Source organism: Phocoena phocoena, chromosome 2 (genome assembly GCF_963924675.1).
Source record: "Phocoena phocoena chromosome 2, mPhoPho1.1, whole genome shotgun sequence".
Classification (NCBI taxonomy): domain Eukaryota; kingdom Metazoa; phylum Chordata; class Mammalia; order Artiodactyla; family Phocoenidae; genus Phocoena; species Phocoena phocoena.
Genome location: NC_089220.1, coordinates 170,913,342 through 170,926,931, shown reverse-complemented (window position 1 = coordinate 170,926,931; position 13,590 = coordinate 170,913,342). Strand labels below are relative to the sequence as shown.

The 13,590-nt window shown below is 46.2% G+C and overlaps 1 protein-coding gene across 2 annotated transcripts in view; it reads left to right on the top strand.

Annotated features, from left to right (window-relative positions):
• Positions 1 to 13,590, top strand: part of FAM171A1 (family with sequence similarity 171 member A1) — a 124,932-nt gene that overhangs the window by 89,950 nt on the left and 21,392 nt on the right. The window contains exons 4-5 of one of the 2 annotated variants that reach the window (XM_065872252.1): positions 591 to 749; positions 5,270 to 5,446. In XM_065872252.1, coding sequence (XP_065728324.1) covers positions 591 to 749; positions 5,270 to 5,446 — 336 coding nt within the window. The remainder of the gene's footprint in view (positions 1 to 590; positions 750 to 5,269; positions 5,447 to 13,590) is intronic. The other variant, XM_065872254.1, reaches the window with a different exon arrangement.

Here is a 13,590-nt window from a genome sequence, read left to right as displayed (position 1 = left end):
CATAGAATCTGTAACATGATCCGTCGCGAGTCAGACGCACCCACCGGAGTAGATAGAATGCCAAAAGGCTGCGTCCGCCGAAGGGAAAGGACTCATTACTGTGGGTTCTTATTTGCAGTTTCTTCTCCAGCTGCTGGTCTGTTGCCCTGCTCTGCTTCAGCTTGGACCAGATTTTACCAGGAAGACTAAGGATGTGTTTGTAACGGTGTCAAAGGGTCTCTCCTGCCTTGTTTGTATCAAGAGATTGTCATCTACTCATTTCACTTACGTGGACTTTTTCCCACAACGCTACCCCTACCCATAGGCGAAGGCTGGGCAGTGAAAAGACTGCTCACAAACAGAGCTTTTTGTGGAAAACCTAAATAACGTTCTGTGTCAAAGCAAACGTGACAATGGGCTGTTATTTCTCTCCCCATAATAACGTGCTGTCACATCTCTGTGCCCGCGAGAATGGGCGATGTGAGGGGATGTCGAGAGGAGTGGAGACGGGGAAGCCACGCTGAAACCTTAGAGGAGCTTTTCCGGGGTTTGCGTTTTCTGGAAACAGAAACCGCCCCTCCGAGAGGTAACTCCAGGGTTCATTTCCGCAGGTGCCCGGCCGCAGCCTCGCGTGCATTTCCAGAGGAGAGCTCTGCGGCTGCCCGAGAACACCAGCTACAGTGACCTGACAGCCTTTCTCACGGCCGCCGGCTCCCCCTCGGAGGTGGACGGCTTTCCTTATTTGCGGGGACTAGATGGAAACGGAACAGGTAACTCGAGGCTCGTTTCTTTCCAGCCGGGCAGTCTGCGTTTGCATCTTTATATGCGTTTGTATCTTTATAAGTGGGAGAACCCAACCCGAGGTGCAGAAGGGCAAATCTGTTGTCTACAAGTTCAAGGGCACTGAAAGTGTCATTTGAGGACTTCAGCCTGCTCCACTTTCATGAGCTTGTCTCCCTGAGCCTCTCTCTTGGTACCATTTGCCTGAGCTCTCCGTTGGCCAATGAAGTATATTTAATTCCCAGAAGTTCTTTTAATTGAATTTTTTGAAGTGTCCGATCAGAGTTAGAGGCTTTCTGTCCCCCTGTTCTCAGCCTCGCCCCACTTGCCCCTGGAACGTGTATTTGGTGGAGCAGCCTGCCCAGCTGTGTGGAGATGCACTGTCCCCGCCGCCCGCCGCCCCCGACCCTGGGCACGTGTCACAGCTGGGAGGGGCGGGGGTGGCCCTGGGCCTGATTCCCGGACGAACACACCATGCCCCCTCCCACCAGTACAGGGAGCACTTGGCGGGCAGGGAGCCTCTGGGCTCCACCGGCTGAGTCCATCCAGCCTTTTCTCACGACCTCCCTTTCTCTGAGTTTGCCCTCTCTTTGCCTTCCCCTCTGCGAAGAGTGGTGAGGCTTTGAAACATCTCCTGGAAGGCCTCTGAGTCCGCTTGGTCATTCTCACCCTAGGCTGGCAGGACACACACTGCTCAAAGATCACAGAAACTAAAAGCCACCAGCCAGAAAATAGGTAATCGTTCCTTACCAGTGAAAGACCGCCCTTACCTCCGTTCCCGGCCGACAGAGCTCGGTGCTGACGTGGTCCCCGGTCCTCCTTTTGGTGAATGGATGGTGGCCGAGTCTCAAGCCCTGAATCATTTTCCTGTCTCCCCCTCTTCTTTTCCCCAACACTTTACACGAGTCCCAACATAAACTTGAAAACCAAAGGCTGTTCTGGGTTAAATCCCGCTAGGTGAGTACGTTACTGCATTTCCCAGGGACACTTTGATTGAATTTCACTTAATTGTCTAGTTTACAGAAACTGATCGTTCTGCAAAAGCTTTTTATACCTGCCACATCTGATCCGTTTTATAGAATGTTAATAAACGTCTGGTTACAGATCAGGCTCACGTGGTGATTAGTTACCTGCTTTTCTTCCCTCTGCGATACCCGTTTTGAGAAACGTTTCTTCTTCCTTAAATGTTTGCGTGATAATGATGCAATGAATATGTCAGTCACTGACCACCAAAAAAGTTGCATGGTGCTCATCTTAAGTGAATATTATTGGGAAGAAATAAGTTGACTTTTCATTTCAATGGACAGGCCTGGGAGCAAAGTAGTGTTTCGGGGAACAGGATAATCCGAGGCCATCACGAAACCTCCATTCAGCCTCCATCATAAAGCCCCGAGTTGGAAGAATAGCCTCGTTCCTTGGAGCTCATTCAGTTTTTTTTCTGTGCCCCAATTCCAAGAGCTCTTGAATAAATTATGAAATCCGAGACGACAGTAAGATAGAGAAGACATAGGACTATTGATTTTTAGAGGAGTTTGTTTTATTTTAAAATCACTCTCTTATTTCAGACGGAAGAGAGGAGGTCTTCGGAAGGTTACATTCAATTTGTTTTCCACTGAAATAACTGGCCAGTTGACCTAGGAAGAATCAGACCTCCTGCCAAGGAAGGGCAGTGTGGTGTCTGCCTAGCACCCCAGCAGCCCATCAACTAGGGATTCTCTTCTGCCCCACGTTGGCCTCCAGTTTCATAAACCGCATCTAACAGATTTCAACTTAGTGTGAGAGCCTGGACCACACAAACCAGTGTGAGGTGACAGGTTATCACCAGAATTCAGCAAAATAAACAGAGGCCACAAATGCAGTTGGAAAGAGGCTGGTTTCCCTGCCGTGTCCTAAGGGGGGTTGTTTATTTCCCCCCTTTGGAGGGATCCAGAGTTGTAGACAGAGAAACGCAGCCATGTGGAGGTTTCAGTCCCTTCCTCACTTGGTCGTTCCCGTGCACCCTCATACGCTCTCCCCTGTGGTTGCCAAGAAAGCGCAGACCTGTTCCGTGACGCTCCCGAGGGGTTTTCAAGAAATTACTTCTGCTAGTAGATCCAAGAAAGCAGAGGAGTCAGTAGTATGACCAATGTCCAAAGCCAAACAGAACCGGAGATGCTATCCGAGCAAAACCCCTCTTGTTCTAAGTGATGAATTGGTGGCCTCCTAGCTGGGTCCATGGTTGCTGCTTTTGCCTGACAGACACCTGTCTTTCTTCAGACATGATGGGAGTCAGGTAACATCAAGATGAACAGGAAGGAGAGACTCCTTATATAGAGAACTCAGTGTTGTGTTGCCCTCTAATAACGAGGGCTGGAAGGAAAACAGTGTAGCCCTTCAAAGTATGTCCAGAATAAAGAAAGTGGGAGGGTAGACTGTCATCTGGAAGGCATGGAGTGGAAGCAGTGAGAGAGGAAAGAGGCCTTAGGAGAGCAGGTATAATTGCCTGTGGTGTCTTCTAACAGAGAACATTGTAAAGAACATTAAAGCACATGCACCTAGGGCATGTTGCTTTAAAAGAATATGCCCCTTTCTGCAGTGCCGTTCTTACTTCTGAATGTTTATAGTGGAGTTCGTTCCTTTCTGTAGCCTCGCAGGAAAGCATCTAGTCCAACCTCCTTAGTTTTGCAGATGAGAAAAACGGACCCCGGAGCAGGGAAGTAACTCGCCAGAGGCCACATAAGTAGTCGGTGGCGGATCTGATACTGGGACCCTGGCTTCCTGGGCCAGGGATGTGTAAGATTACAGGAAGGAAGTCTCGAAAGGGGATGAGTGGGGACAATGGGGATGCCAGCTCTGGGAATCAAGAGGCAGTGTTAAGTGGGACGAAAGGATGATGGGTCTGGAGCACCTTTCTGCTCTACCTGCAGCTTCCCCGGGCAGACTTCCTACCTCGGGTTTGATGAAAGAAGCAGTGCTTCCTGATTGAAAACATTATCTTTAAATTGTGTATGTAAAGTCTAGTAAATTACTTAATCTCTCTTTGTTTTAAGTCCTGTCTCATCTAGAGAGTCTAACAGAGCCTAAAGAGGTACATTGGAGACCTGGCTGTGCTTCTGTGTTGCCTTAGGGCAATGGACACATTGAGGTCCTCCATCCACAAGGTAGTTTGACCAGAAAGATGGTAAATTCTGTGCTTTGGTCTTTCTTCACCCTAAAATCAAATGGCCACAGGATAAAAAGATTTCGGAACTTGAATCTATGCTTCCAACGTGGACCTTTGGATGAAATCCTCATTTCCATGCCTTTCCCTTCACTGGAAAACAGAGATGGGCATGAATCATAAAAGATAGTGCTGACATTAGTCGTATAGAGATTGCTCTACAAAGGGTTTAGCTCCCACTGGTTGTTCAGACTCTAAAATTCACCAGATTTGTTTTAAATGTTTAAATTTAGTCCTCCTTGGAGGTTTGCATTAGCTTGGGTAGTTAGTTGATAGGTAGGTGAGTATATAAGTAGCTTACTAAGAAATCCTATAAATGGTGTTCTAATGTAGCTTACATTTTTCTATCAGTGTGTTTTCATCGTGTTCAAGGGAAGATTTTAAATTATGACCGAATACATTTTGTATGATATTATATTTCACTGGAGAAAAATTCTTCTCAAATGGACCGCTTAGCTGTATAAATATAATATTGCTCTCATAAGCGTTCCCCAGTTTATCTGTAGACAGTCATTCAGGCATTGGCTTGGATACAAGGCTCTAATGCAAAATAATTGGTATGTTAAATTCCTTTTAAACAGATCAAAATAACAGTGGCAACCAAAATAACTCATAAATATTTCAGATCCAAGTTTTCAGTAGTGTACTTTTCGTAGCAGTAAGTTAATATTTTGAAGTACTGCTTGAAGAAATTCACTCCTTTTTTTTGGCAGTCTCTGATTTAAATCATTTGGTTCCATTATGGTGACCTGCCGGGTAATTAACATGTGTGCAGTGCTTGCTTTGTATAGATGTTGATTTCAGGGATTTCCACACACACCTCTTCTCCCATTATAGACAGTCCCTTCTCTTTTGAGGCCCTTGTTTTTTGGGGGAGGGGAGCAGCCTGCGGCATCTTAGTTCCCCGGCCAGGGATCGAACCCGCTTCTCCTGCATTGGGAGTTCAGAGTCTTAACCACTGGACCACCAGGGAAGTCCCTTGAGGCCCTTTTTGAAAGCACAGCACAGTGGTTAGAATCTGCAAACCCAAGCTTGGATCAGGTTTGCAGATTCAAACTGGCCTATATCCGAAGACCAGCTCTTATTACTACCCTCTCTGAACCTCAGTTTGTTCATGTGTAAGATGGGAATTTTACCCACCTTAGAATGTCGTGGTGAGGATTATGTGTGTAAGATGCTGAATGGAGTCCCTGGCTTATAGGAGGCCCAGTCCTCAGTAGATGGTAGCTATGATATTTCTCTGTGAACAGTTTCTGCAGCCCCATGTAAGTCCTGTGTGTGCACGTGATGGAGAATGTCTCTTGCTTCCAGGAAACGGCACCAGGTACGACCTGACCCCCGTCACAGCCGTCAGCGTGCACTTGCTCAGCAATGATGGAACGCCGGTGCTGGTGGATGGCCCCATTTATGTCACCGTGCCCCTGGCCACACAGAGCAGTCTGAGGCACAATGCCTATGTCACAGCGTGGCGGTTTGACCAGAAGCTAGGTAAGCAGGCTCCTGTACCAGCGATCGGCTACAGATAACTTCGTTACTGTCTGATTTCCCTTTTAAGAAGCCTGTGCAAGTTCCTTTTCCTTGAAATTATTGAACGCTGCTGTTGATGGTGCATTGCATGGCTTCTAGTGGGTATGTCTTACACGCTCTTTGGAGTTGGGTTTTTTTTCACATTTAAGCTAATTTGCCTGAAAAGAATCTTTAAAGGTTATTAGAACTAAATTGGCTCTCCTAACCTTTATCCTTTTAGTCTTTAGATGGTCACATGATCTCTCTTGGTCCTGTGTTTGAAAAAAGAAAAAAACATTGCCAATATTGTACCAAAAAAAAAAAAAGAAAACAAAAATTACCCACGATCCCACATGTGGAGAAGCCCACTCCCGGTATTTTGGATTACGGGCGGACCTCGTTCCACTGCACTTTGTTTTATCGCACTTCGCAGACACTGCGTTTTATACAAATGGAACATTTGTGGCGACCCTGTGTTGTCAGATGATGGTGAGCATTTTTTAGCAGTAAAGTATTTTTTTAGCTAAAATATGTACATTGGTTTCTCAGGCATGATGCTATCGCAGACTTAATTGACTACAGTATAGTGTGACGTAATTTTGAACGCGCCGGGAAACGAAAGATTCACGAGACTTGCTTTATTGCGATGTCTGATATATTGCAGCGGGTCTGGAACCGCACCCACAGCATCTCCAAAGTGAGCCTGTATTTCCTTCCACCGTTGCACTATGGATGTATGTATTAGTTATCTTTTGCTGCGTAACAGATGGCCCTAAAACTCGTAGCTTTAAACAGCAGTGAACATCTGTTGTCTCACAGTTTTGGAGAGTCAGGAACCCGGGCACAGCCTAGCTGGGTGGCTCTGGGTCAGGGTCTCTAGAAAGTTGCAGTCAGACTGTCAACCAGTTCATCTCAGGGTTCAACAGGGACTGCACGCACGCTTTGAGGCCCCAACTCCTCACTGGCTGATGGCCAGAGGCTTCAGTGCCTTGCCACGTGGGCGTCCCGACAGGGCCACTTGCAGCGTGACAGCTTGCTTCCAATAGAGCAAGTGACCCAAGAGAAATTTACAAATAAACAGAAAGTACAAAAGCACACATGGGCAAAATGGAAGTCACCGTCTTTTATCACCTAAGGTCAAAGTGGCCTCCGCTCCCTTCTTTCCATATGCTGGTGGTCGCAGAGCCCGATGCTGGTACAGTATGGGGTGGACCACACGGGTGTGTGAACACCAGGAGTGGGGGGGGCGTTCATTGGGCCCTCTTAGGGACTGCCTTCCAAAAATACACATTTAACAGAAAGGGGATTATACGCTATGTACTGTTTTATAACTTGCCTTTGAAAACCATTTGTATGTCATGAGCATCTTTCCCTAGCATTATTATTCCATAGCAGCCGTCATTCTGCAATGTCAGTATTAAGACTGCATGGTATTCCCTTATATGTTTATGTCATAATTCAGTTGCTCAATCCCCTAAGTTAGAAAAAAAATTTACTCTTCTTACCAACGTTGTGATAAATACCTTCGTAGCAAAATCTTTATACACGGCCATGATTGTTTCCTGAGGATAAAATCGTAGAAGAAGTGGAATTGCTGACTTCAAAAAGTACAACATTCTAAAGGTTTTAATACATATTTCCAAATTTTCCTCCAGGAGGTTTTACAGTTGACATTCGTAGTAAGAATGTGGGACGAAGTACGTGCTTGTGTTTCGGGTTTGGACAGAGCACATTGGTCCCTATACCCCGTTGGCTCTGAATCCCAAACTTGAAAGTCAAACTTGAAAAGACCGGTTTTCAAATAACCCCATTCAGAGTTTTAAACTGTTAGACCACGCATGAAAATTCTTGGGGGATTTTTGGTGTCAAATGTATTTTCAGAGACACCTAATTTCCTTGAGTAGTCAAACTCTAGTTCTAGGAATTTATATTTGGAAATAAATGCTTGTTGGGCTTTCTGGAGTTCGGGGGGAGTTGGGGTTTGTTTTGTTTGTTTTCCGGTTACTAACAGACCGCATAATTATTTGTGTGGAATTCATCGGCTTCACCAGATGCACCGAACTTGATGTTGTTAGAAGGATCGTGCTGCTGCGTGGACATGTGGCACTGGGTCACGTGGGCACTTTGTCATTGGCGTGTGTTCTCCACGGCTTGGTGACTTCTTGAGGCACATGGTCCTGATCAGGATGTAAGGAGCCCTGGGCTCCGGGAGAAAGGGACTTGAGGGAACCCCTGGGGAAGACGGGAATTCTGAAGGGAGGAAAGGACGTGGATAACAAAGCAGGGAAAGAAAGTAGGAAAGAGAGGGGAAAGCTTGCCCTTGGACTTCTGAAACCCTGGATCTGCCACTTGGAAAACTCTAAGGCCTACCTTGGGCGAATCACCTGTCCTGTTTCCTCACTTGTACAAGATGCACATTGATCGAGGCTCTCCGTCCCTTTTACAGTCTTCCGCTCACCGTTGTCCGTCCAGGTTGGGCCCCAGCGTGCCAGGGCAGTGCTCTGAAGTAGAGCGTGTGGTTAAGAGCAGCAACACTGAGGCACAATGGATTGGAATTCCAGCTCTGCTGGCCATCAGCTGTGTGGCCCTGGCCAAGTTGTTTAACCTCTCTGTGCCATAGTTTGCTCAACTGTGAGATGGGGATAATAATAGTATCAATACCTAGTGCTGTTATGAAGAGTGTGTTTATCAGTCAGAGTTCTCCAGAGAAACAGAACCAGTAGGATGTGTGTGTGTGCCTGTGTGTGTGTGTGTGTGTGTGTGTGTGTGTGTGTGTGTGAGAGAGAGAGAGACAGAGAGAGAGAGAGAGAGAAGGGGTGGGAGAGAGATTTATTTTACAGTATTGGCTTATGCAATTGAAGAGGCTGGCAAGTTCAAAATCTTCAGTGGCCCAGCAGACTGGAGACCCAGAGAAGAGCTGATGTTGCAGTTTGAATCTGAAGGGCCATGTGCTGGCAGAATTTCCTCTTCCTTGGAGGAGGTCAGCCTTTTCTGGTGGCCTTCAACTGATTAGATGAGGCCCACCTACAGGAAGCGTAATCTGCTTTACTCAGTCTACTGATTTAATTGTTAATCTCATCTTTAAAATACCTTCACAGCAACCTCCAGGCGTGTTTGATCAAATATCTGGTTGCTGTGACCTAGCCAAGTTGACACATCAAATTAAGCACCCCAAGGAATAAATGAGTTACTATTTGTAAGAAGCTCAGTTCAGTGCCTGGTACATGGTACACCCAAAGAGTTTATTCAGGGAACAAAGGTCTCCCCTCCTCTGCAGAAGGGTTTCTCGAACTGTGACCTCTAAACCACTTTCCTAGATTCCCGTTAGCCCAGATCTCTTTTTTTTTTTTTTTTTGCGATACGCGGGCCTCTCCCTGTTGTGGCCTCTCCCGTTGCGGAGCACAGGCTCCGGACGCGCAGGCCCAGCGGCCATGGCTCACGGGCCCAGCCGATCCGCGGCATGTGGGATCTTCCCAGACCGGGGCACGTACCCGCGTCCCCTGCATCGGCAGGCGGACTCCCAACCACTGCGCCACCAGGGAAGCCCCAGCCCAGATCTCTTGAAGGACTGTTCTCCATGTGCTGCTTCCACTTCTCGGCCCGCTGCAGTCCCGCTTCTACCTTCCGCTCTCCTGAAACCACAGTCATGAAGTTAACCAGCAGCTGCCTGACGGTGGAATCAGGTGACCTGCTCATCCCATTGGACGTGTCTGCAGCATTGGAGGGTTTCCTTTCTCTAGAGAGGAAGGCTCGCCTCCCTCAGCTCTGTGGCTCAGTGTCCCTGGGGTCCTCGTCTCCTGTCATATGGGCTCTGCCCCACGCCCAGCTCCTGACGTCCTTCACACGCAGTCGCTGGGCCATCCACCTGCCTCTCACACTCCCACAGCCACCCCGTGCAGCCACGTCTGCTCTCTGATCTGTGCTCCTGACTGTCCGTTAGGCCTCCATCTTCGGATGTCCTGCGGGAAACTCAGATTCACGTGCTTGACACGGACCCACTGACTCGCTTCACTTCAACCCCTACCCCTGTTCATTTCTGTGTTTCCTCTCTTGGTTAAGGGTGCCATCTACCAGACCATCCAAGTAGAAACCCCCGAGTAACCCCCATTTACTCTTTTGCTTCACCTCCCTGCCTCACCGGCAGCCACGTCTGGTCCCTTGCAAGGTCATGTTGATGTCAAATCAGCGTTTCTCCAACCTACCTTCTCCTCTCCTTCTCTGGTTACGTCTGTCTGGGTGCAGACTCTTCCCTCTTTTCTGGCCAATTCCTGCAGCCGTCTGCCTGTCTTCCTCTCTCCTTCCCTCCACCAGGACTTCTGGGTTGCTGCTTGGGCTGTCTTTCAGAAGCACAGACCCCTTCCCCACATGAGAACATCTCAGAGGTACTCATCGTGAGGCTGTCCACGCTCGTTGGCACGGCACACAGATCTCTGCAGAGCTGGTCCCTGCCTAGCTCTCCAGCTCACTCCCAGCCTCTGTTCCCTGCACACCCTCCACCACTGCCACACCAAACCGTTTGCCGGTCCCTGGATGCGCCTGGGTCTCCCTCATCGCTTGTCACATTGTGTGAGCAGGACCTCTCCTCTGAAATCCCTTTCTCCATGTGCTGAACAGTAGTTTGGTTTCTCTCGAGCATGTTGTCCATTCAGCAGCGGCACTAGAAGTCTATGAAGACATGGCCTTGCAGTGTCTCAGTTATTATCCGTGTCCTCACTGAGTCTTCCTCATCTTTGAGTCTTCATGATCACACACAGGCCCTGGTACTTAGAGGCGGTTTAAGATATTACAATGTAACACTGGTACTTAGAGGCGGTTTAAGATATTACAATGTAACACTGGTACTTAGAGGCGGTTTAAGATATTACAATGTAACACTGGTACTTAGAGGCGGTTTAAGATATTACAATGTAACACTGGTACTTAGAGGCGGTTTAAGATATTACAATGTAACACTGGTACTTAGAGGCGGTTTAAGATATTACAATGTAACACTGGTACTTAGAGGCGGTTTAAGATATTACAATGTAACACTGGTACTTAGAGAATAGACATGTGGACACAGTGGGGGAAGGGAGGGTGGGACGAACTGGGAGATGGGGATTGACATATACATACTACCGTGCGTTAAGATAGATAGCCAGTGGGAACATGTTATAAAACATAGGAAGCTCAGCTCCATGCTCTGTAATGACCTAGATGGGTAGAATGGGGGGAGGGGGTGGGAGGGAAGTCCGAGAGGGAGGGGATATATGTGTACATGTAGCTGATTCACTTCATGGTACAGCAGAAACTAACACAACATTGTAAAGCAATTATACTCCAATAAAAAAAAAGATGACTCTATACACAGAATTTACCTTTACATATCTGTGTATATATATGTTTAGTGAAAGAATGGTGCTTTGAGCGCTTGTCTAGAGAGACAGCGGTTATATTGGATTTTCTCCATCCTGGAGCTTCCAACCCTGCTGCTATGATTCTACTCCTTCCTGCCTCTTCATTTTTGAATGTATATAGTTGAATATAGATAAATAAGGCTGGGGTATAAAAGGCTGTATTCCTAATACAGGGATGCTTTCACTAGAGAGTCGTATACAGATATGTCATAACAACATGGCACAGGTCTAGAGAAGCAGCATCCTTGCTCTCATTGGTTTATTTTGTATACAGCTCACAAACAACAGAAGTTTATATAAAAAAATTTTTTTTTGATATCTATGGCAGACTGAATAATGCCCCCCCTGAGTATCTCCACATCATAATCCCTGGACCCTGTGAATATGACCTTATATGATAGAGGGATTTTGCAGACGTGATTCAGTTATGAATCTTGAGATGGGGAAATTCTCCCGGATTATCCTCGTGGGCCCACTGTAATCACAACGGTCTGTATAAGCAGGGTGCAGGAGGAATCAGAATCAGAGGAGATGGCAACGTAATGACGGAAGCAGCAATTGGAAGGATGCACTTTGAAAATGGAGGAAGGGGCCACAAGCGAAGGAACAGAGGCAGTCGTGAGAAGCTGAAAAAGGCACAGAAATGGATTCTTCGTTCAGGGTCTCCAGAAAGAACCAGCCCTACCGATAGCCTGACTTTAGCCCAGTGAAACTGATTTCAGACTTCTGACCTCTAGAGCAATAACGGAATAAATCTGTGTTGTTTTAAGCCCCTAAGTTTGTGGTAATTTATCACAGGAGCAAAAGGAAATTAATACACTATAGAAGTCAGTGAAAACAAAGAAATGTGCATTGTTATAATGACTCTGAAATATAAGTTATCCAATTCTCTACTTCCTCTCTGGAAATAATCCCCGTGGCATTATTCCTTTTGTCATTGAGAATCTCCATTGTGTTGTTGATCTCTTCCCACTTAAAGGGTCTTTTTTAACTTAGCATCTACAGTGAAAAATGTAACTGCCAATTCCTGGCTCTAACAGATTGTATGTGTGCAGAGAAAAGCCAACATTTGGATAGTCATTCAGAAACGATCAAATGAATTAAAATATGTTTTCCGAAAACTTTAAGATTGGATGGACATTTCAAAGAACCCATATGTTCTTTAACTCACTAAACTCAGCAGAAGCCTACATGTTTCATAAGGGGTTTTCTGTTATGTGTAATCAATATCATTATTTAGGTAGAAATTAAATTATTGCAGTTAAATGAAAAGTTCCAAGAGTGTATTATAAGATCAGAAAAAAAAAAATAGGAACACATCTTAAGCACATAGCACTCACTATTTACAAATTATCTGCTATTTATGATTAAGTCAAATATGATAATCACTTCTAACCAGTTGAACACTTTAATTATCTACTTTTGAGGTATATCAAAGTAATTGCAATTTCAAAATGTTTAACAGCCAGAAATAGCAATTTGTGAATCCATTAAGAATTTTTCGTCTAATTAAGTATCGCCAGACTATGGCCTGAAAGCTAAGAATGGTTTTTATATTTTTATTTATTTATTTTATATATTTTTATTTATTGATTGACTGATTGATGGCTGCATTGGGTCTTCGTTGCTGTGCGCGGGCTTTCTCTAGTTGCGTGAGCGGGAGCTACTCTTCGTTGCGGTGTACGGGCTTCTCACTGTGGTGGCTTCTCTTGTTGCAGAGCACGGGCTCTAGGCATGCGGGCTTCAGTAGTTGTGGCACGCGGGCTCGGTAGTTGTGGCTTGCGGGCTCTAGAGCACAGGCTCAGTAGTTGTGGCTTACGGGCTTAGTTGCTACGCACCATGTGGGATCTTCCTGGACCAGGGATCGAACCCGTGTCCCCTGCGTTGGCAGGCAGATTCTTAACCACTGCAACACCAGGGAAGTCCGGTTTTTGCATTTTTAAATGTTTGAAGAAAGAATCAAAAGAAGAAGAGTATCTCAAGACACATGAAAGTTAGATGAAAAGTAAGCATCCCTGAATCAAGTTTTATTGGGTGCTGTGGACTGAATGTTTGTATTCCCCCCCCCACCAAATTTGCATGTTGACATCCTAACCCCCAAAGCCATTAGTATTTGGAGGTTGGGCCTTTGGAGTTGATGAGGTGATGAGGGTGGAGGTCTCTTGAATGGGATTAGTGCCCTTATAACAGGGGCCCCAGAGAACTTTCTCCCGCCTTCCACATGTGAGGACACAGCAAGAAGGCATCATCCATGAATCAATGATGCAGGCTCTCTCTGGACACTGAATCAACCGGCACCTTGATCTTGGACTTCCCATCCTCCAGAACTGTGAGAAATGAATTTCTGTTGCTTGTAAGCCACCCAGTTTATTTTATTACAGCAACCCAAATGGAATAAGACATGGGAACCCAACCGTGCCTGTTGGTTCATTTGTGGCCTGTGAGTGTTTTTCCTACACCAGCAGAGTTTGAAAAATTGCAACAGAGCGTGTATGTTCTCGCAAACTGAAAAATATTTGCTACCTGGACTGTTACAGAAAATGTTTGTGACCCTCTGATCTGAGATACATTCAACAGGGAAGCTCTTACCACTTAGTATTAAAATGCAAGTGTATTCTCCATCTGCAGGGCCGAACAGCGTGCCTGATTCAGTCACAGTCTCTATGTACTGTTATCCAGGCAACCTTCCAGCATTTGGCCCCGAGTGACCGCTGATGCTCAGTGATAACA